Source organism: Nomascus leucogenys, chromosome 1a (assembly GCF_006542625.1).
Source record: "Nomascus leucogenys isolate Asia chromosome 1a, Asia_NLE_v1, whole genome shotgun sequence".
Lineage (NCBI taxonomy): Eukaryota > Metazoa > Chordata > Mammalia > Primates > Hylobatidae > Nomascus > Nomascus leucogenys.
The window spans coordinates 24,437,099-24,464,218 of record NC_044381.1 but is presented as its reverse complement, the minus strand read 5'-3'; the positions used below and the strand labels follow the sequence as shown (position 1 = coordinate 24,464,218).

Sequence of the window (27,120 nt, the reverse complement as noted above, 5' to 3'; positions counted from 1 at the left end):
AGGCACTGTAGTCTGTGTGCTGCCATTAAAGGGATCCACTGTTTTCCAGTATTTTATTCTGGAAAGATTTTCCAAAAAGTTTCTTGTCTCCAGAATAACTGCATTACATCTGGCAGAGAGTCATATGTTTTAAAGATCTGTTCATACAAAAGGACCTTCTTTTTGCAATCCTATTAATAGTCCTATTGCATAGCCTGCAATCATTTGCTACAAAATACTTGGGAAGACTCTGGTACAATAATGATGTAATCTCTTCCACCTTAGTAGATAAAATTTAAAAATGGCACTAGCATGTAAACAAAATGGAATCCATAAATTAGAGAGGATTGGGCACCTGTTACTACAAGAAAATGAACATTTAAGGGATTATTAGGAAATTTCTATTCAAAAGAATTTGTCACTGTGGTTTCCATTTTCCTTCCTCTTAGTTATGACACAGTTTGTCAGCATTCACATCCATAAGAGATGCAGTATTTAACCCTGACTTTTGTTTTCTCTTTATTCCAGAAGGCTCCCCAGCTTTCTGAGGATGATATCCGGCTAAAAAGCGAGGGAGACAACTATAGTGCCACCCTCCTGGAGCCTGCTACCAGCTCTCTTTCCCCAGATCACAAAAACATGGAAATTGAGGTGTCTGTTGCAGAATGTAAAAGTGTTCCTGGAATCACCTCTACCCCACATCCCGTGGACCACCCCTCCGCTTTCTATTCACCCCCCCATAATGGTCTCCTTACTGATCACCACGAATCCCTGGATAATGATGTCGCCAGAGAGATCCGCTATCTAGATGAGGTGCTAGAGGCCAACTGCTGTGATTCTGCTGTGGATGGAACGTACAATGGAACATCGTCCCCAGAGCCTGGTGCAGTGGTTCTGGTGGGCGGCCTAAGCCCCCCTGTCCACGAGGCGACCCAGCCAGAACCTACTGAGAGAACAGCTAGCCGGCAGGCACCTCCTCACATCGAGCTCAGTAATAGCAGCCCTGACCCCATGGCAGAGGCAGAAAGAACAAATGGCCATTCCCCCAGCCAGCCTAGAGATGTGCTGGGGGACAGCCTGCAGGCTCCTGTCAGCCCCAGCTCCACAACCAGCTCACGGTGTTCTTCCCGAGATGGAGAGTTCACTCTCACCACACTGAAGAAGGAGGCCAAGTTTGAGCTGCGTGCCTTTCATGAGGACAAGAAGCCCTCCAAACTCTTTGAGGATGACGAGCATGAGAAAGAACAATACTGCGTTAGAAAAGTGAGGCCTTCGGAAGAGATGCTGGAGCTGGAAAAGGAGAGGAGAGAGCTCATCCGCAGCCAGGCCGTCAAGAAGAATCCTGGCATTGCAGCAAAATGGTGGAATCCCCCGCAGGAAAAAACCATTGAGGAGCAGCTGGATGAGGAACATCTGGAGTCGCACAAAAAGTACAAGGAGCGCAAGGAGAGAAGGGCACAGCAGGAACAGTTGCTGCTGCAGCAGCAGCAGCAGCAGCCCCCATCGCAGCTCTGCACAGCCCCTGCCTCTTCTCATGAATGTGCAAGCATGATTGACAAAGCAAAGGAGGACATTGTCACAGAGCAGATAGATTTCTCTGCTGCTCGCAAGCAATTTCAGCTGATGGAGAATTCCAGGCAAGCGGTGACCAAGGGCCAGAGTACACCCAGGCTGTTCTCCATCAAGCCTTTCTACAGGCCTCTGGGGTCAGTCAACTCAGACAAGCCACTGACTAATCCGAGACCACCTTCTGTCGGGGGACCTCCAGAAGATAGTGGTGCCTCAGCCGCCAAGGGACAGAAATCCCCCGGTGCCCTGGAGACCCCATCGGCAGCAGGAAGCCAGGGCAACACAGCCCCTCAGGGGAAGGAAGGGCCCTACAGCGAGCCTTCTAAACGTGGGCCCTTATCTAAACTGTGGGCTGAGGATGGAGAATTTACAAGCGCCCGGGCCGTCCTCACCGTGGTCAAGGATGATGACCATGGGATTTTGGATCAGTTCTCAAGATCTGTCAATGTCTCCCTGACCCAAGAGGAGCTTGACTCTGGTCTGGATGAATTGTCGGTGAGGTCTCAGGATACCACAGTCCTGGAGACCCTATCCAATGATTTCAGCATGGACAACATCAGTGACAGCGGGGCCTCCAATGAGACAACCAATGCCCTCCAGGAAAATTCACTGGCTGATTTTTCTCTGCCCCAGACGCCACAAACTGACAACCCCTCAGAGGGCCGAGGAGAAGGCGTCTCCAAGTCATTTAGTGATCATGGTTTCTATTCCCCTTCCTCCACGCTGGGGGACTCTCCGTCGGTTGATGATCCCTTGGAGTATCAGGCTGGCCTCCTGGTGCAGAATGCCATTCAACAAGCCATAGCCGAGCAGGTGGATAAAGCTGTGTCCAAAACCAGCAGGGATGGAGCAGAGCAACAGGGTCCTGAAGCGACTGTAGAGGAAGCTGAAGCTGGGGCTTTCGGCTCGGAAAAGCCTCAAAGCATGTTTGAGCCACCTCAGGTGTCTTCTCCTGTACAAGAGAAAAGGGATGTATTACCAAAGATTCTGCCTGCTGAAGACAGGGCACTCAGGGAAAGGGGGCCCCCCCAGCCACTGCCAGCTGTGCAGCCCAGTGGCCCGATTAACATGGAGGAGACCAGGCCGGAAGGAAGCTATTTCAGCAAGTACTCAGAGGCAGCTGAGCTGAGAAGCACAGCCTCCCTCCTGGCCACTCAAGAATCTGACGTGATGGTTGGGCCTTTCAAGCTGAGGTCCAGGAAGCAGCGGACTTTGTCCATGATCGAGGAAGAGATCCGAGCAGCTCAGGAAAGGGAAGAGGAGCTGAAGAGGCAGAGACAAGTCTTGCAGAGTACGCAGAGCCCCAGGACAAAGAACGCCCCATCGCTGCCCTCCAGAATGTGCTACAAAACTGCCCCAGGTAAGTGAGGTGCCTTACATGAGAGATAGATGCCACAGCAGTCTGTTGTTGTTGATTCCAGCTCATGGGTTTCTATGTGGAGCCTCCTGTGTGTGTGTCTGGAATAAGCGTTGGGGGGACACTGGCATGAGAATTCCAGCATACAGGGACATGCAACAAAAGTGTCAGAGTGTCTTCTAGAAGAACCGTGAGGTTGGATGGAGTTTGCCACTTTCCAGAGAATGCAATAGCTCCTTCTTTGTTGTTCTGCTTTAGCCTTGGTTTATTATAAATAATTGTTCTCTTTTACTTGAAAGCCTGCCTCTTGTCTGAAGGAGAGGCTCTTTGTGGCATAGAACCAGAGTGGACCCATGTGTGGACTATGTTGGAATCAGTAGCTTGACCCTCAGTATCTAGTTAAATCAGACCCATCTGATTTGGGAGATGTCCTCTACTAACTAACCCCCTCTGAATGCTGGTTCCCTTCCCAGCAATGATAGTCATGGCGTGGCATTGCAGACTGGTCCATGCAAAATGTTTTGGTCATCTTCTGTATAACTGGGTTTTTCTTCTGAAGTCACCACAAAGCAACTACTTTGGAATCAGGGGTGGGCACATCTATTCTTGTCATGTGACCCATTTGGAGAAGTTGAATTACTCTTCACAAAGGCAGGTCTTTAATCCCTTCAGATTGCCTGGGTGGTCCCTTTTTTGAATACTTTGTATAGATGGTTGATGTTAATTAGGGTGCTAATTATTATTGCTACCATATGGATAACAGTGTGACCAGTTGTTTTTATTTTCCATGTGAATGTGATGCCAATCAGGGATCCACAGATCTTCAACTATAGAAAACGCTGCTCAAAGCGTGGTCCAAGCTAGTCCAGGAATCATTTCCTACTGGTTCATTCTAAGTTCAGACATTGAGAGTAAGCATTTGAAAACTCTTATTGCAATGTGATAGTGTCCTGAAATCAAGCGTGGGATTTTTGTATTTTACAAAACTATTGCTTCATAATGGACTGGTGGGGGAAAACTGATGCTTCACCAGAGAAAATTTAAGAATCATTACCCTAAAGGATAATTGTTGACACTTATCTTGGTCCATCCAGATCTTAATCTTATCTTGACACTTGGCTTCCATCAAATCTACAGTGACACAAGGTCACTCTTCTCATTAACTTTTTAAATTTGGAAAGAATCTCCAACCTAAAGAAAAGTTCCCAAGTACAGTACAAATGTCTTTCTGTTTTGAATCATTTGAAAGTAAATTGCCAACATGATGCCCCATCACCCCCAATTTTGTAGACTGCTCCCTAATGTGGGTCTCTGATGCTTTCATGTGGTGATTTTCAGGTTGTGCGTCTTTGATAGGAATACCACCAAATTGAGGCTGTGTTCTCACTGTATCCAAACAGGAAGCATGTGGTATTAGTTTGTCCCATTATGGTGACAGGTGTCAACTCGGATCACTTAATATTGATTATGATCACTCTATTGAGGGAGTGTCTGCCAGGCTTCTGCACAGTAGTTACTGTTTTCTTTTGTAATTAATATATATTTTGTAGGGCAATACTTTGGTATTCTGCAATTTTCACCCCATTTCTTATCAAACTTCATTTGTTTATGTCAGTATGATCTCATGGATTCCTGTGATATTCAATGGATTCCTGTGATAGTCAGTGGATTATATCCATTTCTTTTATTATTTTTATCCTCAACTTGTTCAGTTACAGCTCACGGGAGCCCTTTCTGGCTAACTTATATGTCCTTTGGAGATGTCACTGTTATCCTTTGAATGCTTCCTCAATTTCTGGCATTGCAAGATATTCCAGTTTCATCTTATACTTTCCCAACCCTGAAATCAGTCGTCTCTCTGAAGAGCACTAGTTTCTGATGATGGAGAATGGTATTTAGAAACAAAGATCTGGGTGCTAGCTGTGCTCATTGTTACTGCATTGTCGCTAGCCCCAGGCACTCTCAGTGGACAGAATTAGAAATTATACACATCTCTCTTGAAAACCATGAGTTTGCCCTGATGCTTTTTAATTCTTATTTAATAAAAGGTTTATTCACAGTTTCTCCCTTTCCATGTTTGTGACCACCTTCTTGACAGCAAGATACTTAGTTTTTATTATCTGTAATATGTTTATTATTTAACTAGCCCTCCTTCCCCCACACTCCAGTACAACCAGTCTCCTGTTTTCCTCACCAAACTTGGGCTCCAACATCATTTTCTGGGTGGCCACTGCCAACCCCCTTCACCAACACCCTCCTTACCCTACCTGGGCTCCAACACTACAGCAGGTACCATCTTATTCAGCCTGGCCTAGTGACTTTTGGACTGAATTGTTTGGGAAGGAAAGGAAAGGGAGGAAGAAGAGGAAGAGTGCAGTGACTTTTTTAATATATGCCATCAAATTGGTGATAAAGTTTCAACAAATGAATGGTGGGGGGCGGGGGCGGAGGGCAGGCACAAACATTCAGACCATAGCATGAGTATTTTCAGGCTTCTCTGGCTCTGTCTCTTAATCGAACCCCTCACCATATTACCTCCAACTTTATTTCTAGCACATAAACAACTGTCTAATATAAAGACATTTCAGTGCTTTCTCCTGATTTCCCCACCAGCGGCTGTTGTCCATCAGGCTTCCCCACCAGGACCGAGGTTGCCTTAAACAAGTCAGCATCCTAAGGCTTGCCACTGGCATCCCAGCAACCCAGTATCAATCTCCCCAGTACTTCCCTCTATGGCAATGCTCATCTCTTCTCCCATATCCCACCCCCATAGGGTTGATTTCTGGTCCCTACAAGGGGATGGTAATTCATCCATGCAAGTCTGCTCCAGTCTTGATGTCATATTGAGTACAATCATGATGATATGTATACATGTCATTCCTTCAGGTTTATCTCTAGAACATTTAAAGCAGGCACCCGGGCTTCCCAGAATTACAACATGAGTTGAAAGAAACGGAATGTAAAATACAATTTTCTTCCTGTTCATGCCTGGAAATCTTTGGAGTATTGCTTGGCTGGCCAACCTCCAAGTTCGTGATCAGGGAGAAGGCTGACACATGACTCTGAGCAGCCAAACTAGAGAATTCATGGCTAGGGTCAGAGCTCCTGGCTTCAGTGGTTTTGTGAATGGAGACATTATCAAGTTCCTGCGGCACATTTCATATTTCATGCTAGAAGAAGTGACTCCACTAGTTTGTTGTGTGACTCAGATTGATGATTGGATACTAGGTGATGAAAAACATAATTTTTAACTTCTCTGGTAGTAATCATGCTGGTGGCATGCTGGAATCCTAAAACCTTAAAGCAAATAAAGTCCACTGAGAGCCAAGATGTGGTAAGGAAGGAGAAATCTTCTAATTCTTTCCATACGAAAGTTATCTAGACAGAAACCCCATCCCCAAGGTGTGGAAATGATATTTGTTTTTGCGTTTAGTGCCTTTGCTTTTAAAAGATGGAAAATGAATGATAGAAGTTCCATTTTGAAAAGGATATAGTCATTGTTAATGGCCAGGTATCTAGAAATTATCTTGTTGGTTCTTATTTTACTTTTTTTTTTTTTTTTGAGGGGGAGTCTTGCTCTGTCGCCCAGGCTAGAGTGCAATGGGGCAAACTCGGCTCACTGCAACCTCCACCTCCCAGGTTCAAGTGATTCTCCTGCCTCAGCCTCCTGAATAGCTGGGATTACAGGTGCCCATCACCATGCCCAGCTAAACTTTTTGTTTGTTTGTTTTTTGTATTTTTAGTAGAGACAGAGTTTCATCATGTTGGCCAGGCTGGTCTCTGACCTCAGGTGATCTGCCCGCCTTGGCCTCCCAAAGTGCTAGGATTACAAGCATGAGCCACTGCGCCTGGCCCTTATTTGACTTTTAAAGGAAGAAGCTCCACTTAAATAGAATTTGAGTGACATTTGTTTATACAGAGGTGAATAAAAATGTATAGTCCCTGCTCTCAGGGAACTTAATGGTTCAGTAAGAGAAACAACATTAAACAAATGAGGCAATTTTATGACAGAGAAGCACAGAGACCTGTAGGAGCACAAAACAAGGAAGACCATATCATTTGGAGGATAAAGAAAGTCTTCCTTCCTTAGGAAATTACTAAGCGGAGAACTGAAGGGGTAAAGTTGGGCTCAGGGTGTAGGGGAGAAGGAAGGTCACCTAAGAGAGGCTCAGAAGGAATAGAGAACTTGGCACATTTAAGAGTTAGTTAAAGGAAGAGATTTAAAACAAAACGGAAATAGATTTGGAGCCAGACAACCAAGAGCTCTATCAATCATGTTAGTGGTTGTAGACTTTAGAGTTTACCCTATGGTCAGTGAGAAGCCAGTGAGAGTTTTTAAAGGAGTAATTATCTGAACACAACCCCAAGCTGTCCTGCCTTCACTGTGAGTTGATGGACTAAATGTCTTCCTTTTGTAATACATCCATTTCGTAGGCTTGGATTGAGCTCTTCCTGCTTATGAGCGCTTCCGAAGGCAGGCGCCATCTTGGTGAACACCCTGTATGTTATGTGAGGGGCCATGCTCCCAATAGTGTGTGCATGTGTGCCCTCTGCTGATGGCACTTAGAACTAGAGACTAAAAGGAAGAAGGCCAGGGGTGATGCTGCATGCCTGTAATCCCAGCACTTTGGGAGGTGGAGGCAAGAGGATTGCTTGAGCACAGGAGTTTGAGACCAGCCTGGGCAACATAGCAAGTCCCCATCTCTAAAAAAAATAAAAAAATAAAAAATAAAAAATTAGCTGAGTGTGGTGACACATGCCTGTTGTCCCAGCTACTTGGGAAGCTGAGGCAAGAAGGTTGCTTGAACCCAGGTGTTCAAGGCTGCAGTGAGCTATGATCGAACCGTTGTACTCCAGGCTGGGCAGCAAAGTGAGACCCTGTCTCAAAGAAAAAAAAAAAAAAGAGAGAAAGAATAAAGAAAGCACCTTTGCAGGTACATGAGCCTGATTTGAATGGGTAACTCACACAGTGCTGTAAAACACCCTTGAGGAAAGAATTAGGGGGTGGGATATCCAAACATTGTATTGAAGTTGCAGTTTAAGACCTTTTCAAATGTCTTTTCATATTGGGGTTGCCAACAGTTCTCACTTTAGTATCTATGTCTATTATTAGATATCCTGGTTTCACTTCCAAGTTCTAAGCATGCCAGAGAAACCCAGTTAGGTGATGATTTGTTTGGTTTTTTTGAAAGTTTCTGTTTTCATGCCAGATGTTGAATTTATTTACCAAGTCAGATCATTCACCCCATAAGACCTACATTATGGAGAGTGGCAAAAGAGAAGGTGTAGGTTGCTGTTAAGTTCCACAACTTGGGGTATCTGTTCATGTCTTCTAATATGTGGAAAGATGTGATAGTTATAAATCTTACTTTTGTAAGATGTACAGGAAGTGTTGACTTCTGCTGCTGTCTGTTTAGATTAAGATTAGACATGAGGTGATCATTACATTATTATAAAGATTCTTAACTGGGTCTTTGTTCTTTCCCCTTCATTATCTGCAAATACCACAAAGGAAAGTCTTAGGAAAAATATATTTGTGACTCTCCACACAATGTTCGTGAAGCAGAGCTTGGTGGAGTGTGCCATGTTAAATTAGAGCCCCATGAGGCACAGTTTCATCTGAGGTGCCCTCATTGCTCCATGGGGGAAGTCCCTGTGTCAGCATCTGACAGAAGGATTGATGATGAGAGAGCTCTCCATCAGTAGTACACAGTGTCTCTCTTTCCTGCAAGGCAGGCACCAACTGTGCAGCTTGCAGGAGCCCTTCTGGCTGTGTGAAGCTAGCTAAAGCTTATTGTGGAGTGTCCACAGATGGTTATTGTCCATCACTATGTTTCTAGAACATTCTCTGGTTACAAAAGTCTAATCATGGTAGTTACAATTATCAAGACCTTAAAGCTGCATATAATACTAGTTATTTCACACTTGTCATTTCTCATTTTCTCACTGAGTCCTCCCAACAGCCCTCTAAGATACAAATTATCTCAACCCTTGAGGCCAGATATATTTCTAAATTCAGACTTTTTCTGATTTTAGAGAATTTATAAAGTATATACTATTATTTAGAAAAGTAATACAATGAACATACTATTATGTAACACAACTGGCAGGTTCTGGGTCAACACCCTGTGATCAAATTAAATTTCTACTCTAAAACTTGAGAAGAAGAATTAGTTACATTAAGTGGGTAAAGACTAGGAGACCCTGATGTCAGCTCATGTCAGGTTTTGCTGCCAAATAAGTTATGAAAAATCTTTCTTTTCAGAGTTTTTTGGATTTGGGAATTATACATGAAGAGCTGTAGACCTGTAATATTGTTCTTTTTCAAAGAATTACTACTAGAGCCCAGAGAGATTAAGTTGCCCAAGGTCACTCAGCTTGAAAATGGGAGAGCCTGGTTTCAAACTCAGGCTCTCATTTGTCTCCAAAATCCATCTTCTTTCCCCTACCTTCTCCTTCCCATCTGTTGAGCCTCCTCTATGAGGTATACAGTAATAGCTTCTCTCTCCAACCTGTAGCTCAGGTTCCCTCTACCCTTTCCCAGTCTCATGCCCAACCCCTGCATTTTCCTGGATCCTTCCTGATCCTCCTTTTAGGAGCCACTGTAGCTCTGCAATCCTTCTCTTGCAGTGGCCTGGGTGTATAAATTTGACTCTCAGGGGCCATGAAACAGTGCTTCCCTAGTGACCCAGGATGATTCCTTTCTGCTTTCAGAACTCAATTCCAATGCCCCAGATTACAGTAGGCAAAAGCGTTCGGGCTGTCCAAAGATCTGAGCAGATAGCCAAGGGACTAACTTAGTCCACATCAGCCATCTAGCCTAGCTGCTCTTGTGAGATCTTTTTGAAAGTTTATTTCCCAGGAAGAAGCTCTGCCATTTACTCCAGAAACAGGCTCATTCCTTGAAAACTTTGAAAGAACTGGGTACTCAAGCAAGGAAGCAATTTTTAAATTTGAGGATGAGCAGGGATAAGTGTTCATTATTCTGTTAACTAAACATGAACACTTTTGGTGTACTAGGGTCAAAGTCAACTAAGTCAGTTGACTGGTGATCATTGAGCACCATGACTACGTACTGTTCTCCTTGCCTTTTAAAAATTGATCTTTCGACCTTGGCCCAGAACTTCCCTGTGTTCTCTTTATCTAAATCCAGCAAGTATGTTTTCTTGAAAAATGCATGCCATTTGGAAAGGAATTGGTAAGAAAAGACTATGTTGAAGCTGTGTTTGGCAAGGGGTGAAGGTGTGCAATGAAATCAGGACTTTTCAAAGTATAGAATTCCACATTCTCTTTAGATATTACCCTTAAAGCCTTGGAAAAGGCAACTGCCATGGTTAAACCTGCCTGTCAGTCTCACTCTTTTTTTTTTTTTTTGAGACGGAGTCTCGCTCTTTCGCCCAGGCCGGAGTGCAGTGACGCTATCTCGGCTCACTGCAAGCTCCGCCTCCCGGGTTCCCGCCATTCTCCTGCCTCAGCCTCACGAGTAGCTGGGACTACAGGTGCCCGCCACCGCATCCGGCTGATTTTTTGTATTTTTAGTAGAGACGGGGTTTCACCGTGTTAGCCAGGATGGTCTCGATCTCCTGACGTCGTGATCCGCCCGCCTCGGCCTCCGAAAGTGCTGGGATTACAGGCGTGAGCCACCGTGCCCGGCCCAGCCTCACTCCTGAGATCCTATGGGCCCAGAAGTCTTTCTTCTGTGACAAGCCTGCGGTCACAGCTTCTGGGCAGCAGAACTTTGGAAAAAGCAGAACGTTCCCCACCAGCTGAATTCCCTGGTGCAAGCAGGTTCTGCTGTTCCTGCTGATTGTGCTGGGTCTTCGGATAGATCCATGTGTCTGGGTTGGCTCCTGCTGGTGCTGGGCCACCATGTCATGTCCTCATTGCCTACTTCTGCATGGCCTCTCCATGCTGCAAGTCAGTTAGGGGAGCATCTTATGAGGAATCAGACTCAGCCATGTACAAAAACAGATGCATAGTTTTCAGGTGACAAAGAGGAGGTGAATCAAAGAACATAATTCTTGCAAGTTCCTTGGTAAGAAATAGGAACTAATCAAAACCGGGCTTGGGAGAGTAGGATGTCCTCTGTGACTGCTGGGGGTCAGGGCAGAATATGACTGTGTCTTTTACTAGCCATAGTTACTTGCTGTGTACTTCCCTAAGGAGACTGGCATTGCAGGTCTATTTGGTCTTTGTGTGCTACATACTTATGGGGTGGAAGACTAGGAGGTGAGGTGGGGCAGGGAGAGAGTGTGTGGGACAGACCATTAGAGCACCAAAGAATAGATGTGTAGTTCTTGTAATGAGATTTTCTTTCTCAAGGCCTTGAAGGTAAACTTAAAGGTTTCCCAAAACGTGTGTGTATGTAACTCACAAGTATTACCAGTCTTTCTTTTATTTCTCATTACTCAAGTATAAATTTATGTGTGAGGTGGCTCATGCCTGTAATCCCAGCACTTTGGGAGGCTGAGGTCGGCGGATCACTTGAGGTCAGGAGTTCAAGACCAGCCTGGTCAACACAGTGAAACCCCATGTCTACCAAAAATATAAAAATGAGCCGGGCGTGGTGGCACATGCCTGTAATCCCAGCTACTCGGGAGGCTGAGGCAGGAGAATCGCCTGAACCTGGGAGGCGGAGATGGTAGTGAGCTACAATCCCTACTGCACTCCAACCTGGGCAACAAAGCAAGACTCTGTCTCAAAAAAAAAAAAAAAATCACGTGTGATGGTCAAGGAGAATACATGCTAAAATGTGACAGTCACTTCTCTGGATTCATATCTCAAGCTTAATTCCTGACTCTACCGCTTGCTAGCTTTGTGACTAACTTCACCTCTGTAAACCTCAGTAAAATAGGAATAAAGTTATTCCAACCTCATAAAAAAGTTGAGACAGGGCCTGGTACATAAAAAGCTCCCAGTAAGAGTTATTATTGTTGTTGTCATTACAGCAACATTACAGTTGCTCTTTTGTTTTAAGAAAAAGCCTAGAGGCTGATCACTTGAGACCAGAAGTTCAAGGCCAACCTGGGCAACATAGTGAGACCCTGTTTCTGCGGGGAGGGGGAAATATAGCTGAATTTACTGGTATGTACCTGTAGTCCTAGCTACTCAGGAGGCGAGGTGGGAGGATTGCTTGAGCTTGAGTTCAACACTGCCGTGAGCTATGGTCATGCCACTGGACTCCAGTCTGAGTGACAAAGCAAGACCCTGTCTCTAAAAACAAAGAAAAGGCCAGAAAGCCTTAGTAGAATTATTTATGAGTTGCTCTTTTGCAGCAGTTGTGAGCCTGAAATAAATAACAGAACACACATGATAAAATTGCTTTCTATTCCTAGCTGAGATTTTTTTCAGTTACTTCCTTAGAATTAACATTTCTCTTAGAAACTTGAGGTCAGGAATAATGAGTTTTCAGTAGTCCCTTATGATTTGAAAAACTAAAGAGTAAAAAAGTCCATCATTAAATGTATTGAGTGAATAAAATTACATGTATTACCATAAAAATGTTTTCCTTTTCGGGGGAGGTAATCTTCACACAGCCAAGCCCACCATGCTAGTAGAAATGTATTTAACGAGAGGATCTTGGTGGAGAATTACTATTCACCATAATTTTCATTCCTACTGTTTTAATTAACTTTTTTTCCTTTTTGGCCTTAAACCCTGCTTGCCCTGTAAGAGCAGAGCTCTTTCTTTGCTTCTAGAGTTTTCAAAGTCTTCCAGTTGTGTTCATAGGGATAAACCCAATATCAGCAACTCATCCAACAACCCGACTTACCTTTAAGCAATAATATTTGACAGTTTCTCAGACTTGTTTGCCAAGCAGGGGTATTTCTCATTTCTGAGCTAGGTTTATAATCTGAAGATTCATATCGTCACATTCTCCCACCCCTGGGGCCTTCAAAGGAGGAGATGAAAGAAGAAGGGACCAGCTCTTGGTGTGCAGGTCACAGCTGGAACTGCACAAGTCCATGCACTCTGGGGCTGACAAGCAGGATGTTCCCTTGTACTGAGAGGAAACGAAATTGAAAATGCAAGTCTGAGCTCATTTCTTTCTGGTGACTTGTGGGTCGCTTTAGATGTTTGCAACCTTATCCCAATGCTGTGTGAAGAAAGGAGGTCATTGAAGGAGGCCCCGGCTTAGGCGTGTCCTCTGGTGGGTGCTTTTGTTCGGTTCAGTTTGGTTTTTAAATACGAGTGGGTGATGGCTTTTTCTTTTCTTTTGAGAAATGTGGAAACAAAGGCTCTTTGATTTAAGACCTCAGACTTCACGCATAGAGAGAGTAATAATCACCCAAATCATAATATCTGACCAAAATTTTCAGAACTTTTGGAATCCCCATTCTTGGCTTTTTAAAAGTTAGACCTGAAATCCAGAAGGAAGATTTGGGCTGTCAGGGATGACAACAGCTGTATTCTGAGTGCATGCAGCCCTTTCTCAGGTTCTTTGGGTGGGAGGAATTGCAGATTCTTTTCTCTCCCTCCTGTCAGCACAGCCCGCCACAGATGCCCAAGGGAAATCTGTCTGGCCTGGAAAATCCAGAAACACAGCCAAGGCATGGCTTGCTTTCTCTGGACCACAGAGTGGTATAACTATTTATGATAAATAAACAGGAAACACCAATTTATGCTTTCCCACTCATGATGGGACTAAACTAGCTAGTTTGGAGTGAAACTCTTTGGGCTTCCTTGCTCCTTAGTCTACCTTGCAATGCTACAGTCTTGTGAGCGCCACCATTGCAGAGATGAACAGTTTTTTTCCTTCTGAGCTCCTCTGGGTATGCACTGCCTGGGATGATGGAAGGGCTTGTGGATCTGCCTAGTCCATAAAGGTTAAAGCAAGCAGGTTTATCTGCTTTTCTCAGCATGGGCTAATAATATTTACAAGAAAACTTTTCTGGTTTGTTTTCTATTTAAAAATTAATTTGTGCTTACTGTAGAAAAAAATGTAAAAAGAATCAAAAGTGATTCATAATCCTACTCCCCCAGGAATAGCCAGCCACCTTTCTAGATTTTCTCCACGCCCATAGGTGCATGGAAGGCAATATTGGGTTGACACTTGCATTCATTTCTATTGCTGCTGTGACAAATTACCACAAATAGTAGCTTAAAAAATATGCATTTAGCTAGGCACAATGGCTCATGCCGGTAATTCCAGCACTTTGGGAAGCTGAGGCTGGAGGATCTCTTGAGCCCAGGAATTCAAGCCCTGGGCAACATAGCGAGACCTTGTCTCTAATAATAATAATTTTTAAAAATACACATGCATTATCTTATAGCTTTAGAAGGCAGAAGTCTGAAATTCATTTGCTATGGATAAATATCTGACCAAAATAATTTTCAGAACTTTTAGAATCCCCATTTTTGGCTTTTTAAAAGTTAGACCTGAAATCCAGAAGGATGATTGAGACCAGCCTGGTCTCAACTGAGACCCCCGTCCCGCAAATTCATATACTGAAGTCTTAACCCTCAGTGTGGTGGTATTTGGAGGTGGGCCCTTTGGGATATAATTAGGTTTACATGAAGTCATAGAGTGGAGCCCTCATGATAGGATTAATGCCCTTGTAAGAGGAGACATCAGACAGCTTCTCTCCCCACCGTGTGAGGACACAGCTAGAGGGCAGCTGTCTGCAATCCAGGGAGAGAGCCTTCAGCAGAAACCGACCATTCTGGCACCTTGATCTTGGACTTCCAGACTCTAGAACTGTGAGAAAATAAGTGCGCGTTGTTCAAACCATCCGGTCTGTGGTATTTTATGGCAGCGCAAATAAACTAAGACTGGGCTAAAAGCAAGGTGTCAGTGGCTAGTGTTCCTTCTAGAGGCTCTGGGGAAGAGTTCACTTTCTTCCTTTCTTCCCTCTTTCATTCTGTATGCTGCCTACGTTCCTTGGCTCATGGCCCCTTCCTCCATCTTCAAGACCAGCAGTGCAGCATCTTCAGATCTCTCTCTCTGTCTCTGACCCTCCTCGTTTCCTCCTGCAATTACATCAGACCCAAGTGGATATTTCAGGATAGCTTTCCCATCTTAAGTACCTAAACTTCATCACAACTGCAAAGTTCTTTTTACCTGTAAAGCAACGTATTACAGGTTTTGGGGATTAGGACTTGGACATTGTTGGTGAGGCCACTGTTCTGCCCACCACAGGAGGCAACATATAATGTTCATCTTTTGCTGATTGAGTGTCTGCCATGTGCCATGCACTTTTGCTTTCTTTCACACAGTTAATAAGTGGTGAACTAGGATTTGAACCCAGGCAGTCTGGCTCTCCCGCCTGCACTCTTGAACTCCTGCAATATATCTACTTCTGCAGTCTGCTTTTTCTCTTAGTATAGTTTGAATATTTTCTCACGACCTTAACCATTCCTCTAAGTTTGAGAGTCTGAAACATGATTTATAATGGCTGAATAATACTTCATTGCCTAAGTGAGCCATAGCTAACTTAACCATTCTTCAATAGGAAGATACCTTGGTGTAGTTAAAAAAACACAGTGCTGAATGTTCTTGTACATGAGCTTTGTTCCCATACTTACTTATTAAATGAACTTGGGCCAGAAAAGTTCCTTGGAAGCTGGTTAACAACTGTACATCAGACAACAGTATTTCCTAAACTGTTTTTCTGTTTTTCTTCCCCCCCCCCCCCCCTTCTGTATTCATTTACTTACTTTAAAATTTTTTAGAAATGAGGTCTCACTATGTTAACCAGGCTGGTCTCAAACTCCTGAGCTCAAGTGATGCTCTGACCTCAGCCTCCCAAAGTACTGGGATTGCTGGCATGAGCCTCTGCCCCTGGCTTTTTTTCTTGAGGTATTTAATAGATTCTATGAAGTGAGGTTTTCTGGTTAACTAAACTTGAGAAATGCTGCACTCCCATTCCTGAATTAGAGCTTCACAATCATAATAGCACTAAAACCAGAAGTCCTCTGGTAAACAAATCCCTCTCTCCCTCCTTGTTTTCTTTAACCCAGTGTTTCCCAAGCTTAATTTGACCAAAGATTTTTTTCTTTGAGGCATCGAGTACTATCCTACAAAGCTAAGGTCACAGGACACAATGTTAGAAACACATCTTTGGAGTCAAACAAGTGAAGCCACTTACCCTCAAACTCCTTCAAAGGCTTAAGTCTAAAATTACTCCAGATGGAATAGTTTGAATATAATCACATTTATGAAATAAACTCAAATGTTTCCTATCCTCCACTCAGAATTTCAGTCTAACATTGTTCTAGTGGTTCCTTATGTTCGTTATAGAGGTCACATTATACCTGTTCCCTGCTCTGTAAATGTCAGGACTGGCCGTCAGCCAAGACCAATACAGATCTGCCCTGAGGTCTTCATGGCACTGTATGTTCATGTTGTTGTTCAGGGATAGTGACTGAGGTCCTTCAAAAGAGCCATTCTGGCTGGGCACGGTGGCTCATGCCTGTAATCCCAGCATTTTGAGTGGGCAAGGCAGACTGATCACTTGAGGTCAGGAGTTCGACACCAGCCTGGCCAACACGGTAAAACCCTGTCTCTAGTAAAAATACAAAAATTAGCTGGGCATAATAGTGGGTGCCTGTAATCCCAGCTACTCAGGAGGCTGAGGCAGGAGAATCGCTTGAACCCGGGAGGCAGAGGTTGCAATGAGCCAAGATCACTGCACTCCAGCCTGGCCGACAGAGCAAGACTCCGTTTCAAAAAAATGAAAGAAAAAAAAAGTGTTCTATAGAGTGTTCAGTGCATGTGAGGAACTGGATGGCAGGATGTTCTTGTTGAAAATGGGGCAAATTTCAGGCATCACAAGCTATTGAATCATTACAGGTGAATAAACCCATAGCAGAGCAAAGTTTGAGGGAGTAAGCAAAGCTGGACCTGGGGTTACTGGGGAAGTGCTGGGTGAGATGTACACTGGAGCAGTGAAAAAGAAGTACCAAAGATAACCATCACGGGTTGGGGAGTCTAATGGGGCATGTCCTCTGGGCCAAGGGACTTCAAGGGGCCTTATGGGGTCATGAAAAAGGATGTGATTGAGCTCCCAGGCCTGTGGCACAGACTATTTGCATCACATTCATGTAATGATCTTCGAGACCCGAACAGTGGTGCTGTCTGCAGTGTCCACTACTAGGGGAAGAGCATCCGGAGTGCTGTCACCATCCTAATGGAGAGGAGCTCTGGCTGCAAACTCTGGACCTCTGAGGAAGTTGTCAGGTGTGGAACACGTTTCTCTCCAGCCTTTTGGCAGCCTGTGTGATTCCTAAGATGGCACCCAGAATTCTGGTGCCTGGTTTGAACCATACTTGGGGAGGATCGCCAGAGATCACAGGGCCCAGCAGAGAAGCCTGGCTGAGCTAGCTTCCCTCGATGCTGACCAGAATGATGGCCGGAAGTCTGGGGATGAGGCATAGTGTCTTCTCTCTCTGGGGACCTATGATAGCCTCTCCTAAGGGGGTAGATAGAACCAGAACATGGGCTCAGTTATCCAAAGTGACCATTCTCAGCCCGCTTGTCCCTGGAAGCCCCTGCTCCAGAACTGCTAAGCCGGCCTTTCTTTCCTGCTACTTCTCTGACCTCTAGTGGCTAGAACTGGAAAAACTTGCTCAAGGGATGAAATCATCAATAAGCAGGAAGTGTCTTTGATGTTTAATGGCTGACCACTTCTCTATAGTAATCCTTCACCCTCTTTACAACATTCTTCTGCATACATCCCATCATTTAATTCAGCCATCATCAACACTGGGTTTGGGCTCCAGACTGTGACTGTTACTGTCTCATGTAACTTGGGCTGGAGTTGGCATCTGAGCGTCTGTGGTCATAACATCCAGGTGTCATGACATCCACCCTAACTACATTCCAGGGTTGTTGCAAGGCTCAAATGACATGAAGCCTACAAAAGAAGTGATGTATAAATCCGCTTGTTACTACAAAGCCATTGAGTCTGTGATTCTGTAGACCTAAAATATTTTAATTCATATATTTTTGTGAAGGCATTTAAGCCTTTCCTCTGATTCTCTATGGGAGATTCTTTCCCAATCCATAAGCATTTACTTGTAGTTGTTATGTATATTTCATAATGGACTTACTGATTACTCAACAAACATGAATTTCCTACCTCGTGCCATGTACCACAGCTACTGCTGGGATCTGGCAATGATCAGACAGGCAAGGCTCTACCCTAATGGAGTTTACATTCAAATGAATTAAGGGGATTCATAGACAGGTGAAACATACCCCCCTGTCCTCAGGATGACTTTATAGCTTAATTGAGAAGACAAAAGCTTCAATAACCAGATAAGATTAAAGTCAGTATGTGAAAAATGGCCTTCACAGAAATTTAAACAGGAGTTCCTCTGTGCTGTATGTGAAAGGGAGAAGCTAGAAGCAATGAATCTAGACTGTGCTTTCTAGGTGTTTAACGCTGGAAGAATGGCTGGTGGAAAGTGATCTGGACACTTGAGAGGTCAACTGGAAAACGATGAAAATTAACCTGGTAATTGGTGTCTATTTCTGGTCCCAGAAGAGATGCAAAAATTTTATGCAGAATATGCATGAAATTTTTCATCTCACCCTATAGTCATATTATTCTTTGAGATTCCAATTAAATGGTAGCTAGAATCATTAGATGCTTTCTGTTCTGAATATTAACCTTATAAGTATTAACTTTGTCCTCATAATAAGTATCTGAGGGTAGGTACCCTTATCATCATACCCATTTTACAGATGAGGAAACTAAGATATCAAAAGAGTAAGTAACTTGTCCAAAGTGATTTGGCTGCCAAGTCATGGATTCAAGCCCAAACCGGCTGGCTCCAGAGCTTGCATGCTCACCACTGTGCTGTATTGTTTCTTAAGGCTTCAATTAAAAAGTCAATCGGAATTTTCAGAGATACATACTAAGCGTGCAGGAATGAGGTGACCTGAGGTCTGGGATTGGTTTAAAATAATTCAGCAAGTCTAAGGAAGGAAGGAAGAGCCAATTATGCTAAAATCTTGATAAATGTTTACTCTGGATGATGTTTATAATGTTTATAGGGGTGACTATAGCATTCCCTAATTTCTGTAATAAAAAATAGAAACCGTTGCTAGTGAACTTGGAGATTTTGAAATACTTATTATTGTACTGTTAATATCAAAAGACTTTTCAGTTATCTGAGTAATTTAGATCAAAGCAACAAATTTCACTGTTATTAAGGTAATGTGGCCATGAAATGGAGTGCCCTTTTCTGTATATTAAAACCTATTTTCCACCTAATCCCCAAGTGTGACAGCTAAATACCTTAAAAAAAAATCAAGAAGGGTATATCCTGCCAAATGTATTTGATAGAATAGCAAAATGTTTGAGTTAGAAGAGACCGCAAAGATAACTTCTTCCAAAATTCCCATTTAACCGCTATGGCAGTTAAAGCTAGGAGAATTTAAGTGAGCAGCCCACGATTGAAGTGGGAATATGAAATGATGCTCTATAGTCAGTCACGTAGCCAAGTACTGGAAGAGCAGGAGTTAAAAACCTGGGTTTCCTGGACCCCAGGACTTTGTATCTCTCATCAGAAGGAGGTTGTGCCAGTAAAGGGCTAAGCAGCCCACGTGGAAACATGGACACCAGGCTTCACTTACGATTCCTGCTGCATCAGGCAGTTGCCAAGTTAGAAGCCTGGGATGTAAGATGAAGAAAGGTGAGTCCCCTTCGGCTTGGAGCTGGAAGAGGTCAAATGGCCCTTTCCCCTCCCAAACGGGGCCATGCAAGCCCCATTTATCTTGTGTGTTTTCTCCACATTCCTTGTTCACAGGTTCTAGCCGCGTCAACCACAAAGGGCATAATTGGAAAAATCATAATTGTTGCACTTGAAGATACTTCCCAGAAGTGCATTTGGGGCTCTGTGTCAATAAACCCACCCCTTGAAGGACCAGAAGCCAGGGCCAGGCATTTCTTGGGAGGGAGGGATGGAAATGGTCTTGGTGAGGGTGCGTAGAGTCACCACACCACTGTTGAATTAATCGCTGACCTCATCTCTCCATCCTGAGGATTCTTGGAGGACATTGCAAGAGCTAAAATCTCCTCATTCTCAAGGCTGGTGTGCACCTTTTCCACTGCCTCTGTTGGTGTACACTTCTTAAGGTGTGGGGGGCCTCAAACTCCAACGTTTCAGGACCCCAGCAGGTGAGGTAAATGAATGAAGCTGGCCAGTGTAAGACCGGGGCGAACTGAGAAGAACAAACTTCATCCTTATTCAAAGGTTTTATAACACTGGGCTGTCCACACAAAAAGCCCGGGCAGGTCAGCAGACAATTGGCTTCCTCTGCTATAGAGGATAGAGCCTGGTGAGGAAAGCAGGAGGCCTGGGTACCATCACTGGCTCCCTATGGCTTGAGTACAGCCTTCCCTTGGCAGAGCCTCAAGCTCTTTCAACTGGTAAGAAGTGGGTCTGTGAGTCTCCAAGGCACCACCATCTCTGACAGTCTAATTCTATGATCTATGATAGAATACACGTCTCAAAACAACTGGAGCCACTGTCGGTCTGTCCAACATATATTTGCAAAGTGCGTGCTGGGCCTGTTTGATCTAACTGACTTTTTGGAACTTGGTGTCCTTGGGATCTTTGGATGGGTTTGTGCATTAACCTTAAGTGCTTTGATCCCTGTAATATAATAAAATGGCCTACACTTAACCATCATTCTGGTACCACTCTCTGTGTCAGAGGTTGTTGCTCTTTTATTTGCCAGTTTTCTTTCTAAAAGCAGTCATGAGCAGACAAGCTTAGAAAGGGTATTCTCTTCGTGTTGTTTCAGGGAAAATAGAGAAAGTCAAACCTCCTCCATCCCCCACCACTGAAGGCCCCAGCTTGCAGCCTGACTTAGCCCCTGAAGAGGCTGCCGGAACCCAGCGGCCCAAGAATCTGATGCAGACCCTCATGGAAGACTATGAGACACACAAATCTAAAAGGCGCGAGAGAATGGATGATAGTAGTGTAAGTTTTTCCTCCTTTCCTCTTTCACTTCTCTGAGTGCGGCCATCGGTGTGGCGTGTGGCATTCCAGTTCAGGTGCAAATGTGTATGTGGTTGTCTGGTCAGCATTAGGGTTCCAATATCAGTTTTCAAATATGTGGTTTCACATGCCTGGAACTGGGTTTGAGTTTTTGCCTATTTCAAAAAAAAAAAAAAAAAAAAGTTGATCATGCAGGGAGCTTGTCCTTTGCTGCCAAGTATAGCTGGAGTTGACCAGCAAGGCTAGTGCGTAAGATGTTTGGTGTGTAGAAAGACAGCATGCAAGGGCCACGCAGGGAGAAGGTTGCAAGTGCCCTGAAATCATCCCTAAGCACCTGGGAGCTGATTTCTACCATTGCCCATTAGAGATTTTATTTCTCTAGAGAAGGATGAAGATGCTGTTCCTTCAAAGCCGACCCTCTAGGCAATCCCTAACAATGTTACACAGTGCTTAAAAGACTGAGCGTTTTTGGGGCTGTTAACAAGCCCATGTACATAGCTTGACAGCAAAGAGCCAGTTAAAATGACAGTTGAAAACCACATGGCTACTCTGCTACCCCCAAGCCCTCAGAACTTTGCACATAACGTTCAAATTAACTGTGAAGGAAGTCATCTGCTCTGTGGTTTCTTTCTCCGGTTAGAGACATAGGAACTGTTGCTCTACACAGTCCCAGGAGCCTGGAGATCAGCCTCAGCGTTCATGCCAACCTCCTGTGGGTCTTCTGGCACCAGTCTCTTAGCACATATTGAAGTCATCACCTCTTCCCCTGACTGCACTTAAGTCACAAATAGCTTGGGTTGGTTGAGGATCCTACCGAGTTTATCTGAGACAGTCCTGACTTATGCCTGTTGTGGTGTTGTGATTATTAATATCCCCTTTCGCTCTTTTGTTGTTTTGTTGTTGTTGTTGTTGAGACAGGGTCTGTCTCTGTCACCCAGGCTGGAATGCATTGATGTAATCATGGCTCATTGCATCCTCGGCCTCCTGGGTTCAGGAAATCCTCCCACCTCAGCCTCCTGGAGAGCTGGGACCACAGGCGTATGCCACCACACCTGGCTTATTTTTTAACTTTTTTGTAGAAAGGAGGTCTCATTATGTTGCTCAGACTGTTCTTCAACTCCTGAGCTCAAGGGATACTCCCACCCCAGCCTCCTAAAGTGCTGGGATTACAGGCATGAGCCACTGCACCCAGCCCGCGTTTCCCTCTTGAAAGTGTCCCAGTTTGGGTAATAAACCATCTGGTCACCTTAAACTTGAATGCTATGAAGTTCACAGTAAGAATTCCCTGCTGCTTTATTGCCTTTTATATCCTAGCTGGCTAAGTTAAAGGATTTCTGGAGTTGAAGCCCAGATACTGAAAGTTGCTTTCAAAATATATGGCGGTAAGGAAAGGAAGAAAGCAAATGGATATCTGGCAGCCTGGCTTCTCACTTGGCATCTCCCAGGCTTCCCCTTGCGTTTACACCTGAACTGCGTGGAGCGCTGGCTCAGCTGCTGTATTAGGCTGCAGCTATTCTACTGGGCTGTTCGCTGTATTAGACAGTGGGATGACGCCTGGCCCTGGGTAGCTGCTGCAGACATTTCCACTGCCGAACTTCACTGTAGGGGAGCCAGCAGCTCCTTTCGTGAGCCTGTAGGATTTTTCCCTGGCTACTCAGTCACTTTCACCAGCCCTTCTCTGAAGCCCCACTTCAAAGGATAAAGTTTGCCTTAAGAATTTTCTGGAGGTTAAATCATTTTGAAGCTTGATGTTCTAGGTGTCTGGTTTCTTTTCTCCCAGTGACTCTGCTCTATACATCAGCAGCTTTGGTAGAATTTAGCCAAGTGGATGGCCCACACTCTGATGTGGATAGGGAAGAACAAGTAGAACCACTTAGCATGTGACCCACGCGAGTGTTTGCTGAGCACACTCTACTTGTCACTTGTGTATGTCTTTTGTGTTGGACTGCAGATGATAGGGAAAAATACTCCATACAGAAGGGTAGAGGCAGTTCTCACTCATTTCATAAAGGCAGAGGGCTGGAAGCTCTTTCGCGCACACGCTGACACTCTGGCAGCCACCTAACAAGTGCCACCCAGGTTGAGGTTTTCCTTTGCATGAATGAAGCTGCTTGGAATCAGCGTTTTAATATGCTGGTTGCCCTTCACTTACAAAGCAAAGAGGCAGCCTCCTGTCTCTATATTTTCCAGTAAATAAACATTTTGAAAAAGAAAGAGACCTAACTAATTAAGCTGTTAATATCCCTGGATCTTGGATTCAAAGCCAAATGTTTTGCACTGTTATTGCTATTACAACAGAACCAAGTTTGCTGTTGTTGAAAATTCTTAGGATCAGGACAAAATCTACCAATCCACTGTATGCACATTTAAGAGACCCAAATCTAAAACAACAAATTCAGATTGCTTCTAAAGCAAAGATATGATCATCAGTCAGGCTTCAAGTGAGAGCCCTCTCCTAGCCCTTCCAATTCAGGGGAACTTTTCTCCGGTATCTGTGTCGATCACTGGTGAATGTGTTGAAGTTTACCTGTAGGGATGAACAAAGATTCATTTTTTTCCTAACCAATCTGTGGCCCCTTTTCCATTTTTTCTTTTTCTTTAATACCAGAAGGATAGTAATAGAGAGCAGATGGATTGCTGGGGGGTTGAGTTGTGTAACTGGCTTACCTGTCCGTAGAAGCATAAAGTTAATTCTCTTAAAGGTAAAGTCATTCTGGTCTCTAGCCTCCATTTACATACACTATTCTCACAGAGAAACATGGCTTCTTAGACTCTCCACCCTCTAAGCACCTCAATGGTTCACACCTACACACCCAGCATCTCCCCATGTTATGCAGCATCACCCCTGGCCACCTCCATTTGCCAATATTTTTTCCAGTAAGCCACTTGGCAGCATTTTGGCATGCCGTTTTGGAGATGATAAACCACACCTGAGAATCAATGCCTGTCACGCGGTTAGAACACAACCGTGTGTTTGCCCATCGAAAGTAACAGTTGTTTGTGAATTGAGCAAAAATAATTCTTATTTTTTATTCTTTCTAAGGAGAAGGCAGAGTTAAAAACAAGACAGGTGCTGATCATTGGAATGTGTATAAAGTGTGACGTGTTAGACACAATGATATTGAGGAGAGTGAAAGACAGAAGGAGAAAGATAGAATGTAGCTATGGCTGAAGTTTTGCTGAGTGATCTTTGCCATCAAAACAAGTTCAGTGTCCCCTGAGCCCCCATCAGAGTTGTGGCGGCCTCTGGGGTCCTGTCCACAGGGACTCAGCTCAGGGCCCTGCTCTCTCCAGTTTTCCACTTTATAAAAAGTCATATGCAGAGAGGCCCCTGGCTTATGGGAGCCAGGGAGTGGTGTTATCCAAAGGTTATCCCCAACCGGTCATATTTGTTACTAGCTCAGAACTTGAGCAAAGTACTCCCTTTAGTTGCCACTGTCTTCACCCACCTGGGCTGATTTCTTTGTCCTGTATATTGGAGTCACCAGTGAGTGTCTCCAGCCTCACTTATTAATGGACCTCTTGGCTAATTCTGGAGGCAGGAGGATTACTATCCCCACCCCTACCCACTTACCCGAGGCTGTTTACCAACCTATGCAAGGCCTTTGTGTGAATTAGGAAAAAAACCACCCTTGTTCCTCTATGAAGATGCAGCCCTGCACCAGCCACACATTTGCGGGGTAGAGTAGAGGACTGGGCTTTAGTACCCTACCATTCATCCCTTTAGTCTGACGCTTTTGTGCAGCGCACGCACCACACACCCAGATGCAGCAATCCTATTCATATTATGGGTGTCTCTTATCCGGAAATGTTCTCTTATGTGGAAATGTCTCCTTATCTGGGTCTCATACCATTTCTGCTCAGTCATGCAATTCATAATGGACTAGTGAATACGAGTTTCCTAAAGGGCTTCTTGATGCCTTGCAAAGGGACTGCCTCCAAGGTGGGGTTGCCCACTCATGGATCTGGAAGACATTTGGATCAGTGGGCACAAATGATGGGCTATTTGGATGTTTTTCCTTCAGGCATGAAGAACCCATCTGGGAAACTCTGATTCATTAGTCCATCCTGAGTGACATGACTGTAGTTAGGCAAACAGTATTTTTCCAGCCAATTGTTTCCCTAACCTGACCTGAGCCTCAGAAAGTGAAGATGATGGGTCATTGAGTCAATGATGCTCATAAAAATCTCGAGGGTTTGCTTTGCCTTTCTCAGTTGAAGGGATGCTGACCAGAGTCCAAATCACAGCCTCCTGGTTGTTCAGCCCCATCTTTACTTCTAGCACAGGATCTGCTCTCAGTGGGGTTTTCCTGTGTGCTCTCTCTCTCTTTCTCATCCCATGACTTCATTACTGAGAGGTCATCCCACCACTCTGTCTCATCTTAGAACAAGAGAAGACCTTGTCGGTTTTCCTGGGCTACATCAAAGCTGAGAGTTCCTGGCACACATTACCCTTCCAGACCAGGACATGCATTGAGAGTTGTGGCCATACTCTCGCTCAGTGTGTGAAGGAAGCCTATTTGCCTCCTGTTACCCCAGATGCTACAGGAAGCTCAGTGATGCCTTGTGCTTCCCTAACTCTCTTCTAGGTTCTCACTTTTACCCTAGTGGAGATGCAAAGGAGAGAAAAGAGCTCCTGACTTCTCAGCTCCCAGCCGTTAGCCCAATCACAACAGAACTATAATTCCTAAGTGCTACATCTAAGAAGCAGTCAGCAAGCACAGATGTGTGATCCCACCTAACTAGTCTATGGCTATCAATGCCCCAAACCGATAAATGCTTTAAATGCCCCAAGCAGTGTAATGTATGCTCATTACCATAATTCTGGAGAGGGATGTCCCAAATTGGTCCTGCTATCTCATTTTCCATAGTCAGGCCATTTTTTTCTGTACTTTGAGTAAGACTTTTAGTCCCCTATAGGAACTAAAGGATCATTTCAGTTCCTAAGTGCTCATACTAATAATCCTATATAATCACCCGAAATTGCTATCAACGGATGATCCCACTCTCAGGAACTTACCCAGGCCCCCGGGGTTCTGACGAGGGAGGCTGTGTGGTCTCCCTAGGCAAGCCTACCCTTAGGCCGGTTTCAGAGAATCTGCCTCCACAAACCAACTGCTGTGATTAGGATCTTCTTTTAATGGAACAACAGGTTACAAGACGGCTTTGGGGTTCAGAGAATCCTACGGGAAGAGAAAAGGGTATTTGGCTACAGATTCTAGCAAATCCAAAATGGCCCCCAATGACCTTGCTTGTGGGCAGCTGATTGTGTACAGAGGGGAAGTAATCTTGTTAATTCAAAGTACAGAAGCTGAAAGCAACGTTTTGAATTAACAAAGTATGGCTTATCTGATATTTCTATTGGTGAACAATAGGGTATCTAGTTGCTGCAAAGAATAGACTTATAAATAAACTAATATCAGATGGAGAAAGTTTTGGCATGGGTGTAGAATGGCCTCCTGGTATTACTTCCCCTCCCGTCCTCTTCTGGTGTGGTGCCTGTTCCTGGCTAGAGGGTGTTCTGTAAGTGTGTCACTGCCATGTACTAACCCTGGTCTTTTCCCTCTCTGCCAGTACACTTCTAAGTTACTGTCTTGCAAGGTGACTTCCGAGGTACTTTTCAATTTGTTTGTCTTGGTCTTACTGAATGCATGATCCAGGTGCATGCTGTTGTGGTTTGCCATTTCCTGATGAGTTAAATGAAAATGGCAAGAAAAATGACTTGTCTCCATATGTATTTTTTTGTGCCTTTTCTGAATTATGGGACTGCCTCAAAATGTTGGAGTCCATGCAACAGTGATACACAGTGGTGTGGTTTGCTGTGCTGTGCTGTGGGGGCGAGTGGGAGGGTACTGGGGAAGACCTTGCCTGCTCACGGATCTTGAAGACGTTTGGACCAGAGGACACAAGTGATGGGCTATTTTGGTTTTTAAAGTTTCTTTAGGCATGAATAGCAAGTATACTTGGCCTGGTTGGAAAACAGTGCAGCTCATGCAGATTGAGCTATTGATTTTCACCCATTCTTTGTTTACCTTAACATAAAGCTAGAAAGCTCCATTCTATAGATTTAAGATGAACCATCCTAATCTATAGATTTATCAAACATAAACCACCCAGACCTCCCTCCCTCCAATCTTTAAACGTGTATTTTTATTTTAGAAACTCTAAGCCTTGATTTCTCCAAAAGCCTCCTTGTTTAAGAGACAAAGTCTTACTCTGTCGCCCAGGGTGGTGTACAGTGGTGCAATCATAGCTCACTGTAG

General features: G+C 44.4%; 1 protein-coding gene across 5 annotated transcripts in view; it reads left to right on the top strand.

Moving 5' to 3' along the window:
* The window catches only part of PALM2AKAP2 (PALM2 and AKAP2 fusion), a 526,900-nt gene that overhangs the window by 490,041 nt on the left and 9,739 nt on the right, over positions 1–27,120 (top strand). For 2 of the 5 annotated variants that reach the window (XM_030823221.1, XM_030823136.1), the window contains 3 exons: positions 508–2,908; positions 20,661–20,839; positions 26,432–26,470. In XM_030823221.1, coding sequence (XP_030679081.1) covers positions 508–2,908; positions 20,661–20,839; positions 26,432–26,470 — 2,619 coding nt within the window. The remainder of the gene's footprint in view (positions 1–507; positions 2,909–20,660; positions 20,840–26,431; positions 26,471–27,120) is intronic. The other 3 variants (XM_030823172.1, XM_030823239.1, XM_030823189.1) reach the window with 2 other exon arrangements.